The sequence below is a fragment of the Python bivittatus genome, unplaced genomic scaffold, assembly GCF_059951505.1.
Source record: "Python bivittatus isolate LINGU-HERP-01145 unplaced genomic scaffold, Pbiv_v1 ctg000700_np1212, whole genome shotgun sequence".
Taxonomy (NCBI): Eukaryota; Metazoa; Chordata; class Lepidosauria; order Squamata; family Pythonidae; genus Python; species Python bivittatus.
In genome coordinates, this window is record NW_028277098.1 from 33,452,220 (window position 1) to 33,474,074 (window position 21,855).

A 21,855-nucleotide genomic window follows, 5' to 3' on the forward strand; every position below is an offset into this window, starting at 1 on the left:
CCAAAAGAAGGAATTAAACAACAGAGAATGCAACCCTGCTGGCTCCACTGAATATTTCAGCAACTTATGATTGACTTAAGTGATGCCGTGACCACCCTTTCACGGTGCCTGGAGGCCACGGGGGTCTGGATGGGGTACAACAGGCTTCAGCTGAACTTTGGTAAGATGGAGTGGCTGTGGACTGGAGGTCTCTCTGTATCCAAGGGTTTACCATCTTTGGTTTTGGACAGGGTTGCACTGCCCCAGACATACCCAGTGTGTAATATGGGGGTCTTCCTGGACTCACGACTCCTGCTCAAGGAGCAGGTGGCAGTTGTGGCCAGGAGGGCCTTTGCCCACGTTCGTGTGGTGCACCAGTTACGCCCTTTCCTGGATCAGGAGGCTCTCTGGTCAATCACGCACACCCTGATCATCTCTTAAGTTAGACTATTGCAATTTGCTCTACATGGTATCAGGAAGCTATAGCTGGTTCAAAATGAGGCCGTGCGGACAATCTTGGGTGCCCCAAGGATGGTACATATAACACCTTTACTGCAAGAGCTGCATTGGGTGTCAGTTTGCTTCCAAGTCCAATTCAAGGTGTTGGTTATCACCTTTAAAGCCCTACATGCATGGGTCCAGGTAACCTGAGGGACCATCTCACTCCCATCACATCAACCCATCCCACCCAGTCAGGCAGAGAGGGCATGTTGCAGACCCCATCAGTGAGAGAATGTCAGCTGGCAGGGCCCAGGAGGAGAGCCTTCTCTGCTGTTGCCCCCACCCTTTGGAATATTCTCCTCCCAGAGGTGCGGTGGGCTCCTATCCTCCCAGTTTTCCAGAAAGGACTAAAGACCTGGCTGTGTCAGGATCAGCCCAAGAACAATGAGGCAATCCAGTATAGTTCAGTTCATTAGCTTGCACCTAATAGACAGAATCTCACCAGACAAAACCTATGCTAAAGCAACTAGTGGATATACCCCATGAGACTCTAGGGAAGGGCCAGCCTCATCCTCTTCATCTTCCCACACTCTTGTTGCGGGCTGAGGAGGCGCTTGCTCTGGAATGCCTCTTCCCCCTCCTGAAAACCTTGAACTTCCATTCCAGAATTTTTCCCCCTCATGCCATCCATTACAGGCTGTGCCAGCTTGCATGGGGCAATAAGAGTTTTAAACAATCTGGGGGACGGCTGGCGCCCTGATGACACTCCCTGAGCTACTGGCCAATTCCATCAATTCTTGGAATGTATTTATTATTTATTTAAGGCTGCTTTCAAATGTATTTTTATTTATATTTACTGTATTTTAATTGATTTTATCTTCTCTGAAAACCACCCAGAGTCGCTTTTTAATGAGATGGGCAGTGACAAATTTGATATATATATATATAAATAAAAAATAAAATATAAAATTCCATCAACCATGGTATTCACTAGGACTGTCTATATGGGTTGGACTTGGGAGACATAACAGGTGAGTTCCCATAATATAATTAAACAATTAAATTAGACCTAGCAACTAAATTCACATACATTTACTTAGGATGAGAGTATATGCCTTAGCCTGTTGTTTGTTGCAAGCAATGAAGTTTGTTGCAAGCAATGATACTATAACGTTATTCTTTTTTGGTATATCATTTCAAGAAATGGTGCTCTGGTACAAGGTTTTTGTCCCATGGCCCTATGGGATACTGTATGAATCTATCTTCTCTTCTATACTTTTCAGTGTTTATGAAACTGATAGGGGAAATGCATGGATTGGATTGAGGATGACATACTTCTATTTTTCATTTCCATTTATTCATACATGGCATCTGTGGAGTTCTTGAATCGGGGTCAGGGACAGGCGAGAACAAACACAATGAAACTTAGGAACCTAGAAACTATTTTCTAGGAAAAATAGCACTGCTGCAAGTATGGAATGTTTCATAGCATTATAAGCACCTTTAGACAATTTTTTACTGTCTGTAGTTCTCAGACTCAATCCTGAGGAAACTTAGGTGGAAGATGAGACCAGGAGTATCTCTTATCAGTTTACATTGGTAGCCTTATCTAAAGAGGACAGACTTCCACATCAATCTTACCACCAGCCCAGTTGAAACTAATAGATTCTATCCCCAATAAATATGACATACATGTATACATGTACAGCTATATGTATAGTTGCCACTAGCCTCACTCCCCCAAAAAGCAGAGCCAGGACAAAAGCACATTTAATTAAAATTAATTGCACATATTTCTCTCCCTCAGCAGAAATAGTCAAAAAGAAGACAGGGGAAAAAGGGTGGAGATGAGTTGGGGGAAGAGTGAGCAAGTGACAAAATGAGCACCACAATGCAAACATTGTGATGTATCTACTTGTGGCAACATCAAGATGCAAATAGGCAAGAGCGGAATTCATATTATTTCACTGACATTTTTACATTATGGCTTGCTGGGGACACTGCTGGGAAAGAGAAAGGGAGGAAAAAAGTTGGACAGAGATAAGGTAAAGAAAAGAAATAAAGGCAGGAAAGAGAAGAGAAAGTTTGTTTAGGACCCTGTTAGAGAAGGATAGGCCAAAAGAACCAATGGTAGGCTGTTCTGATCTTTTAGCTGGACATTTTGTGAATAAAATCACACACATTTCCTCAGTAGTTGAAGGCTGGACAGTCTGAGGCATTGACAGAGGTGATGTCTTATGATGTTACCTAAGGGGTGTTTGAGCCTGTGAAACTTGATGAGGTGAGCTTTGCCACCTGGATTACTCAGCAGCTATTATTATGTCTGATTAGGGAAAGGACAATAACCTCATTTACTAGTGACTGGAAACCCCTTAGGGACTTTTTGCTGAAGAAAAAAAATGAACTTGTGATTTATGAGTTTGATGATTAGAAAGTATAGACTATGGAAAGAAGGAAAGTATGATGTAATCTTTTTTTTTTTTTTTTAATCCGCACTCAATCATGACCGATTCTGCGGCGACTGCCTGGACAAGTCCCTGCAGTTTTCAAGGCAAGGTGTTTCGGAAGTGGTTTGCCATGGCCTCCTTCTTAGAGCAGAGCCCAGCTGGCGAGTGCAGGAGGTGGGGGTTTCTGTTGCTTCGCGCCTTTTTTGGGCGTACACGGCTTCCGCGTTACCAGCAACTGGTCCCATCTCCCACGCAAGGCACCGCCAGCGTTTTTCCTCCCACCAGGGTGAGAGTACTCATTTATCTACTCGCAGATGCTTTTGAGCTGCTGGGTTGGCAGAAGCTGGGGATGAGACAGGAGCTCACTCTGCCGTGCGGAGCTGGGCTCAAACTGCTGAAGTGTCGACCATTTCTGGCCAGAAACTTTCAGCGTCATTAAGCCGCTGCGCCACTGCGTCTCCTCACTGTAATCTTAGAGAGACATAAATAAATAAATAAAACATAAATGCATTTATAACTGCTGTTAAGATCAGAAGCCGTTTCTTTATAATCTTTCTTTCTTTCTTTTACAAATTTATTTAACAAATAAATAACAAATTTTCTTTAATAAAAATTATATTAAAAAAAAGAAACAACTGGAAAAAGTAATCCATCAACAAGGTTTGAGATATTATCAATATGCAGATAATACCTTGTTGTATAACTCCACACTGGGTGAACCAGGAGATCTGCAAGAAGATACAGTAGAGTATGTGGTGCTTGGAAGACATCAGTATCTGGATGGGAAAAATAGGCTAAAGCTAAACCCAAACAAGATGGAAAGGTTGCTGATTCAGAAGCTGGCCAATTCCAGGAATGAACCAATTTTGGCTCTGATGATTATCCAGTACTCACAGTCTTGCTGGAAAAGTAGGTGGAATAAGTGATCAGGAAGGCCTTGGACCAAATTTAACTGGTGTCCAGTTGCAGGTATTCCTGATATATGAGGACATTTATGCCCTTATCACCTTATAGCTGGACTACTATAATTCACTCTACATGTGGCTGCCCTTGAAGGCCATCTGGAAATTTTAACTGGTACAAAACACAGTGGCCTGTTTGCTTACTGGGAAAATTATAGCATATTATACTGTTGTTATGGAAACTGTGCCTGTTACAAGTTTCTCGGGGAGCACAATCCAGATTATAATTTATAGGGTTTGGGCCTTGACTATCTTTGAGATTACCTAATCCAGGTAGAAAGTGCCTGCCCAATGTGTGCAAAAGAGAGTACATGCTAAAAGTCCCACCTGTCAGGACATATGGCAGAAGGAGGCTATGAAGACAGCATTCTTTCCTGAAGCTGCCCTCAGGAATGGTTTAACCCTAGAGGAAATATTGGTCACATCCATTGTAAGATCTAGGAAGCTTGTTAAGACCAGGGTTTTTTATACAGCCTTTGAGGACTGAAGAAAGTACGTGAACTCAGTGTGAATTTTTATCCTGGGAATTGAGGGAGGGCTAGTGAGAGGAATTGTGTTACTGTTTTTATGTGTCGGTTTATTTTGGCTCTATTATTTGACTCTACAGTATAAGCCACTTAGGTTAGATTGAAACAGCATAAAATAGTACTAAATAAACACATAAAAAGGATTACATTCACCAAACAGCCTGTCAGGTTCAGCCCAAGAAACTCCACGGGACGGTTCTGGAATTGCTCAATTACTTAATTAGCTTATACCTGCTAGACAGAATCTTGCCAGACTAACTCTAACCCCCAAAGTCTGTACCTAAACACTACAAATTCCTTAGGGTAGTGCCAGTCTCATCCTCTGCCTTCACATGCTCAGGCTGCGGGCTGAGGAGATGCTTGAGATTCTTCTCCCCATGACCTTGAACCTCCTCATCCAAGTCCTTCATCACACACCTGCTCCCAAACAAAAGTTAATATTCAAAGGGATCCATTTGCATCCCTTGCTCATTCCTGTTTTCCAAAGCTTCTTTAACTCTAATGACCCAACTCCATTCCCAATTCAAATGTAATTATTGGGCGGGGAAAATCATAACTTATTTACCCGCTTGAGCCTTAAATATGAAGTATGCCTGACTTTAAAAGGCAAACTTTTCATATCACTATATCATATCTAGTTAAGTCTAGAAAACAAAAGTTTAGCCTTAACTCTGTATATAACACTTTCATTCAACCGAAGTATTCCTATAATTCTGAACTAAGGAGCTTGCAAATATTTTAACATATTGTCTTGCCCAAATAAACTGTAGAACTGCAGCATATTCTTACTTCGTAACTTAATGTGCAATGGAAAAAAGAAAAAAAAAAGAATAAGAGTAATTACCAAAATAACAAAACAGTACATACAGATTAAAGACTAATTTTATGGTATTTTAATTAGGGGGAAAAGTAGAATGTGTTATGAGCTTCCTGTCCCCCAAATACACATCTCATTCTCATGTCCTTTTCCTACATCAAGTACAGAAACATAAAAGGAATTAGGATGCAACAAAGTATATGCTCCCTTCCTTTTGTATCCTCAGTATTATGAAAATATATTTAAAATCAATATCTAAAAGGGTGATTTATTTTAATTTATTTCTACTTATATCATGCTTCAACTAAGATGACGGCAAGTAATGATGTGACACTAGAAAATTAACACTCATTCTATGGTAACACACTTGAAAAAGAAGCTTTGATCCTTGAGGGAAATGAAATAGCTTACATATATTATTACTGAGTGGAGACCAACTTTAATAAATCCAATATAACATCTGAATCTTCAAAATATAGCAAAAGTGTGGTTTATAAAAAGATCTGAAGCATGGGATATAAATATCTTCTCTCCAAGCAATCAGGACTTGGACCAAAGAACAAGTCTCTCAGCGCTCTCATTAGAAATACTAACTAGAAGGAAGGTTAAGATTACACCACAAGAGTTTCAGCAAGCATTCTGTTTTCCAATGGGAAGCCTATATAGGCAACCTGAGATCCTTTGATCCATTTTCTTACAACTCCTCTGTGCAAAAGGAGAGGCTTATCTTTTTTGCCATTTGTTATAACTGCTATTCTTACAAGTACAAGAAGGTATTTTCACAATAGGCAGAATGTTTAAAATGTTAATGTAAGTAGGTTACAAACATTGACAAGCAACCATACCATAAACTGAGGAGGGGGAACAGGTTCTTCTAATTAAAGATGACAATAGTTATGAAACATGTGAATAATCTAAAAGCAAAGCTTTTTTCTCATTAGAAATACTGGTTTTAACTCATACACAGACCTAACATAGCAAACTTAAGATTAATCAACTGAGATTTCTCATATGACATGATAGACCCAATTTCTGTTTACCTCGTTACATACTTGGATGTAGTAACATAATACAGACTGGAGCTCTGTTGTAGTTGATTAGATCAAAATCTAAAGATTCTTGGAGACTCCAAGAGATTAGACAACAAGACATTAACATTAATGAGGGCTATATTTAAAATAAACCTATATAATTTGTGTTCTTCTATGGCAAATAAAACAATGAGCCCCTGAGAAGCTGTAAAAAAACATTATTGTGTTTCTATTGGGCTACAGTACTGATGATTAATTATGCTGTATGGAAATATAATAATAAAAGAGAATGCAAATTATGGTCAGAAATTGCAAATTATGGTCAGAAGTTGCTTTTTTAAACTATCTTTAATTATATATAGATAATGAATAGAACAGAGTTTTATACACAAAGAATGAAATTAAGGTTAGCTGAGAAGGTTGCAGAAAAGAGAACAGAGAGAAGAAAAATAAGTTGAGGCACGCACTATGGTGCCATATATAGTAAGAGAATATTTTATCACTATTTGGGGAACTGGAAAGAGAACATGTTTGTGAAAATAAATCCCATCTCCAGAACACTTCTGGCTTTTAGGCTGGACCCTTTATCACTAAACAATTTCCCAAGCACAATATTTTTTCCCTGAAGGTCCTTACGTATCCTGTGCCTCATAAAGAGTAGTGCATGTTCCACAGCTCTGCAGGGTTGAATGTTATTTTCCCTTACAGAAAGCTCCAGGGACTAATGTGCTAACTAGTGTTATTATAACTGTTTCGTCTGCTTTGACCTTCCCATAACCAAAGGGCAAAATTTATTCAGATTTAAGATAAGGCAAAGGATAGATGTTACAAAATATTTATTTTATGGGTACTAAAGCTGTAGTAAATCTAACATACATTAATAGCACATTCGTACAGCAGGTTACTTGGACAGAGCAAGCAAAGCAAATCTGAAAGTACGGGAAAAAAATGCAAGGCATACTCACAATTCATAATTAGCTTTGAAGCAATATCCTCTCAATTGTTCAGACCATTTCTTACTAAATAATATATTTCATAAAGCTGGTTTTACTATTTTTATTACATTAGTGGTTTCGAAAAGCAATCAGAAGTACAAAAATTCCTACTTCATTATTGTAATAGAGAGAGAGAGAGGGTTATTAGTTTTTTGATATTGGCTATCAAAAAAGGAGATGAAAAAACCCTACTTAATACCTTACATAATACCTCTTTAATACCTGTCTTAATTTTTTTCTCTTATGATTTGATACAATATAACATATGTTTAAATGAGAAGTTCTCATAATTCTACAGTCTCAACAATTGTAAGCTATAGAGCTGGTCCATCAGTAGACAATATATGTAACTCAGGTTGGACTCAAGCTGTTCTCTGAGCCTGATTTTTCTGCAGATTACCAGGCTAGTAACATTACCAGTGCATGGGAGTGTGAAGTTTGCTGGTTGCCCTCCAGTTTTGATTGTGTGGTGTGGTTTCTTCCCTGATGGCCCTTGATTAGGCTATCATTTCTTTTCTGATTGTTTATCTGGTGCTGTTTCCTGCTTATCTGGGTGTTGGTTGATAGGGAATACCACCTAGAGTCCATATGAATTGAGGCCACTCATAAATTGTATACATAAATAAACAAGCAGCTCTTATGTGCAAGGCAAAAGATTAATAAGGGGTGGTCAAATATATCTCAGAAACTCATTATAAAATGTAAATTGAATTCTTTCTCTCTGAAATTAAGACTTCTGAAGCATACTGACTACTTTAAAATAGATTAGAAGAATATATGTCATTCTAAAATTCCCTAACTTGTTTGGATCTATAAATGCTAAATGTCTTGAGCCAGGATATCTGAAAGTTATAATAAGTCTGTCTTTGAAGATCTGGTTTTATGTTCCACCAAAGAAAAAGTTCAGGTTGGTGGATACACAAGGCAGAGCTTCTGAAGCAGCACCTTATAAAATTCTTTCCTAAAGAAATCCCTAAGATACACTTAGATTCCATCCCTACTAAGTTTTAACAAAAATCCAATCAATGGAGGGTTTTACTATTGTTTTGACTTTTTAAATTTTGTGTTCATTTTTTGTTGTAATGTTATTAGATTACTGTTTTAAATTTACCTTTTACATACAATTTTATTCCATCCTAGAAGATGGAGTACTAGATAAACAGATTTAAAATACTTATTAAATAATATACAAAATTGATTAATTAAATCAATCTTGAAGCAATAAGTGGAAGCACCAAAAAGAATCTTTGATAGGGCAGAAACAATGTCAATAATCAGCCTCACCTTGAGAATGGCTTTTGTGCTGTCACATTAGTTTGTATCAGCACCAAAGTTCAGCTGAGTTGATTACGCTAATTAGGAGTTAAATCAGTACTTTGTCTTGGTTTCATGAGAATCATGCCATCATCTGTACATGTATTGAACAACTTATGCCATGTTAGAGCAAAATGATAGCAATAAAAGGAAATATAAAATGGAAGCCTACATTTTCCTTAAGCAATATGCTACCAGCCAATAAATTTAATCTCAGCTGATTGCATTAAAAGTCAGGCATGACTTCTTAACTTTTAGCTATTACCTATATTTATTGGAGGAGGGGAAGTTGGGGGAAGACCTCTGTATCGAACTAAGATAGACTGTATAATGATAAATGGTACATTTTGACCATTATGATGCATTTATAGAGTTGTCAGGTTTTGAAATAATTCCAATTTTTTCATCTATACATTTCAAATAATTAGGATGTTCCAAAACTTGTAGGCAGGCATGACTAAACCATAACACGGATTATGAATTTATCTAGAATAACATTTTACCTCAAATGTATGATGTAGCCAGAAGCTGATTACCTGTAACTATCTGATTAGTGTGCCTATATAGCATTACTGCACTTCTAATGACATAAGTTATTGCAGATGGAGAAAAAAGTGTAGAATTTTTCATGCTAGCAACAAGAGAATAATATGAAATTCCTTCCACATAGTAGCAAGAAGAAATATGGGAACTAGTTCTACATTATGTAGAGCCTCTGGGATCTTGCTCATATATCAGACTAATCTGAACTACTACTTCATCTTGTTGCTGTCAAATGATGTATTCTGGCATCTTGCCTTGACCATATTCCCTGTCTAGGACTCTGAATTCCACATTCTGGCTTGTTCAACAGACTGCTACCAGTGAATCCTACTGGAGAGATGTGATCACATACCTCATTGTATCACTTTACTATATACTGTATTTCATCCATCTTTAAAAATGGCATTCAAGTTTACAGTTACCTTCAAAACAATCCTCTTGCTAGGGCAAAGTCTCCCTGCTTTACACTGATACAACCCCAATAAGAAATCTGTCACGTTTACTGATATGATTCTAGATATCAAATGATTAACAGTATGGAATTTTATATACAGAGCATGTTGAGTATATTTTTACACTGACCATGTCAGTAATGAATAAAGAACTTCAACAGATGACAGAGTTAGTGCCAAGTCAAGATTGACAATTGCTTTGCTACGAAATGAGTAATCTGGCATTCAGCTAAAAGTACGATCTACTAACTTGGTTCCATTCCTTTTTAATACAGACAGAAAGTTATTACTTAATACGGAGTGAAAGTTTAACAAGAACCACCTAAATGAAGTGAACTAGCAATGCCGTTTTTCCAGCTCAGAGAAATAATGCTGCTGAGAACAAAAAGAAACATGAGGTCACATGGTTAAGTTTCTAAATGAAAGAAGGAAGGGTCTCATTAGGACCTGTACATTTGTGCCATAACTGGAAATGCAGTGAAGCAATTGTATGCTTAGTTGCTCCTTATATTCGGTCAGCAGTTATGTTGTTAAAGAAGAATGCAGCATATGAAGAATTTGGCAGAGGGCTCATGATTAAGCAATTCCATAGCCATTTAGAACACAATAGTGAGCAATCAATATTCTAACAGCCAGTGTTAAGTGGCTAAACTCTAAAATTAACTAGAAGAGTAGGATAATATTCTATTCAACACTCCATGAGGGGACTTCTGCTCATGCAATAGATTTCTTTTCTTTCTTCTCTTCCCTAATATACACATGAAGACCCCTCAACTACTCCCTCTTTATAATAGATTTTCAGGCTGTATGGGAAGCTACACAGGGAAGGAAAATTTGCTTTGCAGATAGACACTGCTGGCAAAGCTTTTCAGTGTTATACACATCTCTGCCACTTGGTTTAATTCCATGTTGTGCTAAATTTAATCAATGCTTTTTGTTGTTTTTATTCTCCAAGTCTGAAGGAGGACTTACAAAGCTGCCTCTATTAAGCATATATAATTATTATATTGTAATATTTTATAAAATGTAATTCCCCAATTTTTCTTCAATGCTAATGTCAGTGGCCTTTATTCAGAATAATCCACATAAAATAATATCAGATGTTATAATGTGATATGAATATTCGTTTGTGTCTAGCTACCAATTAGACAGTAATATTCCCCCTCTAAGTGGTATTTTTTACTGGTTTGACATATAGAAAGCCAAATTTTTATCATGCATAAGCCAATTACTGAGCAAGGTTAGGAAAGATGCCTAGCTTTCAAGCTATGCAGTTGCCCTAAAATATATCATTTGCCTGTAAAATTTAATTTAAATGATTTCATTAAAGAACCCTCATATTTTCATCTGTAAAATATAATAATGTTAAGTGACAATCCTATGTATACAGACTAAGCATATACATGAAATTATGTCCAAGTAAACATATAAAAAAATTGCATCATTGATTTATTTGGTCCTAGTTAATACTTGGATGGGGGGCACTCTAGGAAACTGAAAAACACTGCAGAAAGCGCCAATGGACATCCATATTATGCCAAGAAGATTGCATGAATCCATATAAGATACTAGGAATTAGCTCAGTTCACTACTTTATTTGTAACTGAACATAAGCTAATTGATGATTAAATGCTAGGGTAAAACTATCCCTTAGTGACATTTTCCTACTTTTAATTTTACATTCTAATTTAATTGAGGCTAGCCCAAACAAAAACTAATTATTATCAAATGACCCCAAAAGAAAGCCTATTTGCAGATTCTTCTGCAGACAATGAATTTGTAGATCAATTATTCTATCAAAAAGCCATATTGGTGTAGTGGTTAAAGTGTTGGCCTAGAAACCAGGAGATGGTGAGTTCTAGGCCTGCCTTAGGCATGAAAGCCAGCTGGGTGACTTTGGGCCACTCACTCTCTCTCAGCCCAACCCACCTATGGGGAAAATAGGAGGCAGGTATGTTCACCTCCTTGGGTTATATATAAAAAAGGAGGGATAAAAATGTAATAATGTTTTTTTTAAAAAAAAAATCTATCCAAGTGATCCTATCCCTAGGTGGAATCTTAACTACTGAGAAAGAGAGAAGCAACAACACTCCATCAGTTGCTGATTTCAGCTTCATCAAGTATTGACTTTCACTTAGTTCTCATGTAGCAATTCATACTATGCAGCTGTAAGAGATAGAGAGAGAACTGGGAAGTAGGCTACTCTGTTGATTACTAGGAAACATCAGTAACATCTGATTCCTTCTCTTGAGCAGTTTCCATTCCAGTTGGTCACGATAAAATCTCTCATTTAAAAAAAAAAAAATGCTTCAGTTTGCTATTCCTCCCAAATTCTTTTCCTTTTGTGCCATCTCTTACATCATACAGCTCAAGGCAAGGAATTTCTTACTATTTACTTCTTTAAAGTGCCTTGAAAGCATTTTTTTTCTATTTAAGAAAAGGCATAAAATGCTTTTAATAAATAAACATTAATGTATCAATAGTAAGCAGATTGGGACATGTTTGGAAAAATGATCTATAACCATATAAAGATATCTCAACCGTAAAACAGGTTTTTCTTGAATAAAACACTCCCCAGCTAGATCTGTTATCCAACAAATATTCCATTAATATACTCAATATTATAACATCTCTGGTATATTAGAAAATCTTCACCCTCCAGAGTAAAAGTGAATTGATGTAAAGCTTGAATTGAATAGCTGATATATTTTATCAGTGGCTAAATAATGGACTTATCTTGTATCAGAAGAGAGATGAAGCAGCAACTCTCAATAGATTTCCAACTATATTTTGTAACTGTAACAAATCGGTCTCCGTAGTACAGAATAAAAAGTATATTCTTTGTTCTCAAATACCAGTAATATCTCTCATTGATTTACACAAAATAATTATGTACCCAACAGTGTTCTTCAATACTGGAGATTATGGAAGTACGAACTATATGCAAACATTTCATCACACACTTAATTACAATACTGTTCTTGCTCCATTTCTATACACATAACATTGCTTTCTAATTACAATAAATGTTATATACTGGCTATCTTATTCGGTGAAAGTATTTAAGAATATATCTAAGTCCTCAGAACTTTTCTTTGTATGGCTCTCTACTGAAAATGCAAACTAACTGATATCTGAAGGATTTCTTCCCCCAAAACTGTTTCTATGGAAAGTGATTTTACTGCCAATTATTTAAATACTGACTCAATTAAAAAATGGAAAAACTGTAATGAGGAAAAGTGGCAATTAATATAGAATAAAAGGAGTTTTTCCTGAAAGGAATAATACTAACATTTCTTTTTAAAATGAATTCTATATAAAAGACTTGCAAATTATCAGTATTACCTTGTGTTTTTCAGCACGGACAGCCTCATTTTTGTTAAATTGCTCACACTGACATTTCTTTCTGGAAAAAGCAACCCTGATTTTCAATGGATCAGGCCTACAGAGATGAATGGAAGGAAGAATGCAACTACTGACTTTTGAAATATGATCAGGGTTGACTCACAGAAATTATGTATGGTACTTCGGCAAAGAAGCAATAAATGTAAATAATAATTTTAAAAAAACAGCTGAAATTGGGATGGAACACTGATTTTTACCATAATCTCTGTTTGTAAGGCTTGTTAGACATAGCCTCCAGAACCATTATTTTTAGGCTAATTCTTTTATCTGGAATTACTATTCTTTCCTCTCTCACTTTGAATGAAACATTCATATTCTTTTGTGATTAGTGTCATTTCATTCCAGTATTTTCTGATAAATTCTCCCATGTTATTCAGATCTGATTTATTGACAAAATCTACAGGACAAGTTCTATAAATGCTTTTATTTTTTCTGTGATTCAATGAACACTTTCTTTGTAGTTTCTACCAGCTGTATTGTTTCCTGCTGATTTGGGCTGAGGTTGAGGGTAGGATTAGTGACAGCAAATGTTTTATTTACTCACCAAACTCTCTAAACAGCAAAACGATGTTAGTCTATTTTTCTGAAGTGGAGAATAGCGTGAGTTATAGATTTCCTCGCTTTCCTTTCATTTAAAGCATTGGTTTTTTTTAAGATACTATTTTGCCATTTTAAAAAGAAAAGACGGAATGACAGGAAATCAATAATTAAAGCCTCACTCTACCACAGGAAGAGAAACTAACACATTGGCAAAACTAATCAAAAGATAAATCAGGGACTATACATCATGAAATCAAGAAGCAATAAAACTAGTTAAAGTTACAAACAGGACTTTTGAAATTAACATTACTGTTCCATGAGCAACATTTACTGATCATTAGAAATTATGAGAATCCTTAGGTTGGCCATGGGGACAATATGGTAGATAATATAGAAAGATAGATGCCCTTAAATGTAGTTGACTCCTGGTGGCTATTATTTATTTTTAATTTTTAGGCATGCAGGCTTCTTCAGCTGTAGCCAACTCTAAGCAGAAAACACTCCACCTTTGTAGCAAAGGTTAAAACAGTATAAAAGAAAACATGAATAATCTGCAACTGGTTATGCTAAGAAAACACTATTCCATTAAAACAAGCGCTCCCTGCAAAGGGGTGTTGACACTATACTCCACAAACACGTTTCTTGGAATAACCAGTTCTTAATAGGTTTCCGGAATTCCGTACCAGTTGGGGTTACTCTAAACAAAGGAGAAATGACAGGAAGGAGGCACCATGGACATATTTATGCAGTTTTTCTGGCAACAGTATAGAAGTGGTTAAAACCCCTCTTTCTGAATTCTATTACGGTACCTAATTCGGCTATGCCTTCTTCTAAAATGCTTCAGAAAAGGTGCTACAGAAAGAAGGGGTGCATGACCATAGCATTTTTTAAGAAGCAGATGTGTCTTCAAGCTTCCTGGTGAGCCTGATGAAAAAGATGCAGCTACTTTCAAGGGACATATTAATGTAATGAGTGTATTAGTATTTTTAAAAGTATTTTAAGGTAGAGAGTGCTTACACAGAGGCAATATAATTTTAAAAAATCTCCTTCAGGATCTCTTGCTGCACTAATAGAACATGTTTCTGAACTCCTTTTCAAAATAAAGTAATATGAAGGACAACTGTATCTTGAAAGCTTTCTGAATTTGACTAAGTAACCAGTTTTTTGTTTTTTTCACTGATGACTATTTTAGGAATAATATATACAGAACCACTTCACACTCATTCACCTGGCTTCTTAATCAGCATATACAGTATTTTTTAAAATGAACATGTAATTGTAAATTCTACTTTTTTCTTTTATCTCTTGAATGCCGACAGTCTCAAATCTACAGAGAACTAAAAATCAGTATCATAGATGTTATTCCCGCAAGAAGTAGAAACTTCCTATTACTTCCTAAGTGACACTTTAAAAGTAAAATGTGCCCTTTAAAAACTGCCCTCTTTTTACAGAACCACTCCAGCAAAGCAGAGTGATCAAAACTACTTATCTGTTAGATAATTTAGGACCTGCCTGAGTGGCAACTTGACCTTTCAGAGCAGGGCAAATATTTCCAAGGAAATAGAACATGCTGTAAACTATTTGTAAATTACCTTGAAATGAGTCTGGCATTGCTGCCAAATTAAACATTCATCTGTAACAACCTGTGGGAGGGATGTGGTGCTTGCTGTTTAGAGTCTCTTAAGCTCTGTTGTTGTCACCATCATTATTCTTTATAGATTGCCATTATCCAGAATACAGAGCAATCATTCAAAAGACAGCTCTCCTGCTCAAAACATCCCACAACCCTAACCTCCCTTCCGCTGCCCAGGTGTCAACATTTCAGAAAAGACAACGGTGCATTTGAAATCTCCATTCGCAATTGCCATGATGTAAAGAACAGAGTGCGAGCATCTTTCCTTTCTGACCTTTGGTCTCCCTGCAATGTTCCTCCTTTTCCAAATCATTTTATCCAGCACCTTAAAGTGGGAGGCAGAGAGTTAAACGCCAATCATCTGCCTGGCGCCTCCCTCCGAGGTACAGCTTCTCTGCGCTCACCTTGTGATCCAGGACGCTGATGTAGCCTTCCAAAGGGCGGTCGGCGAGTCCCGGAAAGGGTCGCAGGGAGGTACTACCCAGTCGCTGCTGATTCTCCGGCTTCTGAAGGGTGGTCGCCGCCACCTGCTGCTGGACTTGCTCCTTCAAGGCTCGCCTGCCGCCGGTACCGTCATTGCCGTCGCCTCCGCTCCCGATGTTGCCGTACATAAGCAACAAGCTCGTGCACATGGTGGTGAGCGCTAAAGACACAGCCAGCCCATGGCGCTGTAAGGAGGGAGGGGCAAGGAGAGGCTGAGAACCCGCTGGACACAGCTTGGGCCAGGGTTGAGGTGGCAAGAGGCAGGCAATGAGGAAAAAGCTGTGGACTCAGCACCACAGCGATGCGTGGAGAAGGCTGCGGCGGCGAGGTAACGCTGCTCGGCCGCCAGGGTCTCCCAAGGAGCTTGTGCGAGCTCCACAGCCTCCCTCCCCGCGGCTCTTCTTCCCGCTTCGCGCGACTTGCAGCAGTGCCTGGCTGCCCCTCTGATTTCCCGCCGGTTTTGTCCCCCGCCCCACCTCCTGCAATTAGGCAGTGCCGCAAATGCCCCGCAGGACTCCCGTCGGGGTAAATGAATTCTCAGCAAGGCTGCTCGTTCCCTCTTCCCCTCAAGGCTTCCAAGAGAGCGCACGCCCCTTGTTGAAGCAGCTTGCCGTCTGTGGAAGTTTTGACTTCTTCTGGAAGGGGTGGGCGGTTTTCTGATGAATTCTGGAAAAGGGCAGCTGAGGGGCGCGGGGAAGAAGGCGGACCGCTAGCTCGGGTATCTCATTTACAATTCTTGACTGAGAGGTGGAAAGAGACCGCGCGCCTCCGTCCAACCCTTCGCAAGTTCCAAAGCAAAGGCGCCCTGTGTGAAAAGTGCACTTGGTTGTTGGAATGTGTTGCCCTCTCTCTCTCTCCCCTACTTCCGCCGCTTCTTAGTCCTTTTTCATATCCACACCCCTCTCGGGCTCGCCCACTTTTCCTTTGGCAACCATCCCCGTTGACCTCTCATTTTTGCTTGTGTTTTGAATCTATCGATTTGCTAGATTTGTACCCCGCCTTTCCTCTCCAAGAATTAAGGCGTGAATATAGATAGCCCTAAATGCTAGGTCGGAGACTGCTGCTCAAAGTACCAGAGCATCATCATCATCATCATCATCGCTCTTATTATTACTAATGACGACCCACATCCCTTCATTTCAAGCAGGTCTCATCTTCCCCGCCAGCCCTAAACCCCAACCCTACATACGCCTCCCAAAGAAAGGCAAGCAGCGGAAAGTTCTTCCCCTCTTCCTGCAGGTTTTCGCAGGTTTTGCAAAATGCCCATCGACAGGGAAAAGCTGCACACCCAACCCCGGCTGAAATAACAAATCCAGTCCGCCTTAGAAACGCTGAGAACACCCGCCAGTTCCCACGCCGAATCTCGTGGTTTAATTTCAAGACCTCGGGGCGATCTGGGATCAACTGACTTACCATCAGCGTCTTCATTTTTGTACCCCTTCCTTTATACCGCGATCTCAGACTCGGGCATCTGAAATCACTTTTTCTTCTACGGCGTCCATTGCGAAGGAACCGGCGACATAGTTTCTGGCGGGAACAGAGAGCGAAAATCCAGAGCCACGGTCAGGATCAACCCAACCTTGAGCTGCTGGGAGAAGCGCGGCTGTTGCAGAGATTAGAGGCAGAATTAAAACCGGACCCTTTTAGAGTCTCCCAGTGATCTGCACAACTACCGCCTGACGAGGCTTTCTGGGTCCTAAACCACGCCTTTTCCTATGTCTTCTGCCACTGAATTTCAGTGTGTGTAGAAATTAACAGCTTTCCTTTTGGTTATTCCTACGTAGCAATCTAAAATAGCTCATTTTATTAAAGCAGGAATCTGGTGCTATAAAGGAGATGTGTCCTTTGTGGTGGAGACATCATCCAAGCAGTCCCAAACAACAAAAGCTATTGGTCTTGGTGTTTCACAATCTCATATTTAATCTGTGGGCGATCTTGTAATCATCAGCAATGACACGCTTTAAAAACACAGTAGTATAACATTCTTGCAGGGGATTATTTTTAAAATCCTGTTTTAAAGAATATGTTCTAATTATATTATTTTCCTCTTTCCTGTAAAAGTTTCTTACACACACAAACACATATGTATCTGAAATAGTTTAATTTACTATTAAATTAAACTATTTAATTTAGTTTTCAATAGGAACATTCTGTGTAAACAAAACCATTTGCCCCATCCCTCAAGATTTATATTTGAGCTATAATAACTTGCTTACTGGGAGTAAAGCACATTAAAACATTAAAGTCGGGGTGGTGGTTATATACAAGATTGCTCTATCATCATCTTTCTAAACACTAAAATAGAATTTTGAAATATTTCCACTGCCTATTCATACAGCACGCTTGTCTATATCTTATTTATTTATTGCTTTATGTTTAAGAAGGTAGGATTCATCTATATTCTACCATCTATATATTATTGTCTATAATATATAGATGTATATATTATTAGTATATTATAGTAATATGCTATAATATACTAATATATTATTAGTATATTATAATAATATATTAATATATATAGATATATATACTAATAATGTATTATTATTATTATTATTATTATTATTATTATTATTTTTAATCTGCGCTCAGTCGTTACCGACTCTGCAGTGACTGCTTGGACGAGTCCTTGCAGTTTTCAAGGCAAGTGTTTCGGAAGTGGTTTGCCAGAGCCTCCTTCCTAGAGCAGAGCCCAGCTGGTGTGCGCAGGAGGCGGGGTTTCCGTTGCTTGCGCGCACAGTTTTTCGCGCTTACCAGCAACTGCTCCCGACTCCTTTTTGCAAGGCGCCACCAGCATTTTTCCTCCCACCGGAGTGAAAGTACCCATTTATCTACTCACGTGAGTTTTCGAACTGTTGGGTTGACAGGAACTGGGGAGGAAACAGGAGCTCACCCTGCTAACGCGAAGGCTGGACTCGAACCACTGAAGTGTCAACCATTTCTGGCCAGCAACTTTCAGCGTCATTAAGCCGCTGCGCTACTGCGTCCCCCGTATTATTATTAGATGTATATATTATTAATAGTATATCTTCTTTTCCTTCGTATCAGTTCCACACCCCCCCACACACAAACACATATGTATCTGAAATAGTTTAATTTACTATTAAACTATTTAATTTAGTTTTCAATAGGAACGTTCTGTGTAAACAAAACTATTTTGGCTGATTTGATGGGGTTCCATTCTTGCATAAAACCATGGTTCACAAACCCATGAACTAAGAGACCTTGAGTCTATGGGGATTGGGGGATTATTCTTCTCCCCATAGCTGTTGTCTGTGCACTGTACTACAGATGTTCTTCCTTCTCCTTACTTGATTGTGGTAGATGGGTCAGCCTAGTTATGAGCAGCGTTCAGTCAGCATTAGCGTCTGGATGCTCCTACTGAGACTGTGAAAACCACGTGGAATGGCAGAGCTAGGGTGACCCAGCTTCCTTCCTCATAAGCCAAACTAGCCATTCCAAAGAAGAAACTCCCAGGTGCCACAAGCAAACGACTGGAAGCCTCTTGTCAGGGCTGCCCCACCAAGATCTGCTGTAACCAGCAAGCAGGAGGAAAGGAGAAATACATTGTGCAGAGGGCCCAAACTTACCCTTAAAAAATAGTCTTCATACATATTAAAAGCCAAGCTGCCATTTTATGCATCTGTAAAGTAACAGAAAAGAAGACCAAAATGATGGATATCATGGAACACCCTATGTATATATAAGGTTTTGTTCTAATGATCAGTGGCAGTTATGCAGAACCAGAGAGCATAGGTAGCATGAGCCACCTGTAATATTATATTTTCTTGCTGCATTAAAGATGTATTTTAATGTATCTATTTTTTAAAATAATTATTCTATTAAATACTTTCCTTGCTCTATGGATACTACATTTAAATGATGGTGCTTCAGGAAGTTTTCTTATGAAATGATTAAAATGGCCAAATGATAACATTTAAATAAGATGCTTCTTAATAATATTCAAAGTTCTCTTCAAATAACTACAAAATAATATAGCAGTTTCTCTAATCTCTTAATAGTAAAAATTATTTTAAGAAGAAAACTATCTGCAAGCTAGTTTAGTCTTTTTATAGTAATTTTATTGAACATTACAATTAAAAAGATAAACACTAATACAAACTAAAAAATATAAAAGAATAAAAAGAAAGTTCAGAAAAGAAAAAATAGAAAAATAGAAAAGAAAGAAAAAATAAGAATATTATAAAGAAAAAGAAAATAAATATATAAAGAAATGACTTCCCCACAAGTATAAACAATTTTAGTAACTTATCACCATCTCTTAAAATACAATAAATGAATACTTCTTCCCATATCTCATCTCTTATCTATAAACAAATCCTTAAAACCTCATCATTCAGTCCTGATCAGCAAAAGTCCATTAAGGGTTATCAGAGGAAAAAAAAAATCTATTTTAACCTTGATCAAATAAACCAACTTTATATTCCTTCTTTTTATTTCTAAAAATCTCGATCTTTAGTCCCTTCAAATAATGTCGTAAATTTTATTTCTTTTTATTTTTTCTTTGTCCCTTCTCACAAAATTTTTCAAAGCTTTTAACAAGTCTCTTTTGTAAATCCAATATAGGAAAGTTATCAAGGTCACTCTTTTGGTTTGTTATCTTTATATCCCTTTTAATTATTAAGACATCAGCTGGTTCCATTTGTATATCCAGTGTAGTATCTTTTTCCATATAATTCTTGTAGCCTGTCATTTTTAAATCCACTTTCAGATCAGTTTCAGTCTTGTACAGTAAAATGTGTTCCTCTTCCATAACATCTTTTAAACACAGTCTGTCTATAAAAGCAGACACTTTTGAAATTAACTTGTGGATCCATCGTTCAAGAATAGCCTTCAATACGTCCAATGTTAAAGTATTTTGCCCCGGTCTGTATTAGTCAAATTTAAGTGTTCTTCTCCTTTAACTGTAATCATTAGTTCCTTCTGGTTCCCTCTAATGTCCAACTTTCAAAGTCCCATGCTATCATTTTTTTAAAGAATTCAGAATAAAAGCATTTTCCCACAGGAAGAATTCTTACAATTAATTTCAAAATCTTATTTCAAATCCATCCATCCATCCTTAATCCATTTGTAGCTTTCCAAAATCAACATTCTAATCACCCTTTTGCTGTTTATTAAAAAAAAAATTGAGTCCTTAAACTTGTACTTAAAACTTCTTTCACTAAGAATTGAAGGAAACTCTTCTGGTGCTGTAAAACTTGTCAATCTAAAGGTTCTTAATAGCTGAAAACAAGTTAACAAGCAATTTCCAAAAGTGATTAGAAAAGGAAGCATGCAAACTCAGTGTCCGCAGGTTGAGCGAAGATGACTTTGCCTCTTCTCCCAGACCTCTAAACCTGCTGAAGACCACTGTCTTGCAGTCTCCTCATGAGGAGCAACTGTCTGGAGCACTTGTGGGTGATCTCAGGTCCCCTTCTTGTCTGGAGAGGAATTACGAAAAACTGGTCTACTCGCTGGCTGTTCATTCCACCACAGCTGTTGGCTCCACTTTTAGCGGAGCCTTCTTCAGTTTGCCATTTCTTTCCCAGAAGTGCCTGCAGACTAATTTATCAAAAGGGACAAATGGTCCCTTTCAAGGCTGAAATTGTCAATAAAATCCACTTTTACTAACTCACTAAAATGAAATAAATGCTACTTCTGTATGTGACAGAGTTGAATAGTGCAATCTTGTACATACCTACTCAGAAGATCCACTGAGTACAGTGGAAGCTCCTAGCAAGCACATCTCCCCCCCCCCCGCACTAAAAACCCACCAAAGTCTTTAGTATCTTAATAATTAACAAAGTGTACACTTTCATTATAGTACACTTGCAGTATATGCTGTTGTATAGATTGTGGTCTACAAAAACATTACTTCTCTTTGATAAAGTGGTGTATACTTCACAAAGACATACGTATAATCTGTTAGTCTTTAAGGGGCCACTAGATTCTTCTTCAACTGTATGTGTTGTATAATAGTTCAGTGATTAGATAATAATCAACATATTTTATATTAAAACAAAAGATTGCTTACATAAAACAAAACATAATTTTTGGTTTAAAACTGAGCATTATTACAAAATAGAGCAGTTTGAGAAAAATATGAAATCTTGGTGTTTCATTATCATGTAATTTCCCTGGATACTTAAATTAGTGAATGAGTCTGATGAATCATTGAAAGCAAATTAGTAGTGGTTCTTTGAATCTTTCCTCAATAAACTATGAAAGATAGGTTGTGCATTTAAAAGTACTTTTCCTTCCACTATCAGCAGCAAGCCATTTG

At 37.8% G+C, this 21,855-nt stretch overlaps 1 protein-coding gene across 1 annotated transcript in view; it reads right to left on the reverse strand.

Moving 5' to 3' along the window:
• Positions 1 to 17,169, reverse strand: part of ST6GALNAC5 (ST6 N-acetylgalactosaminide alpha-2,6-sialyltransferase 5) — a 75,845-nt gene extending 58,676 nt beyond the window's left edge. Inside the window, exons 1-2 of the mRNA XM_007430958.3 lie at positions 16,983 to 17,169; positions 15,491 to 15,754 (exon numbers count right to left, since the gene is read on the reverse strand). Coding sequence (XP_007431020.1) covers positions 15,491 to 15,754; positions 16,983 to 16,997 — 279 coding nt within the window. The 5' untranslated portion in view covers positions 16,998 to 17,169. The remainder of the gene's footprint in view (positions 1 to 15,490; positions 15,755 to 16,982) is intronic.
• Between the last annotated feature and the right edge of the window lie 4,686 nt (positions 17,170 to 21,855).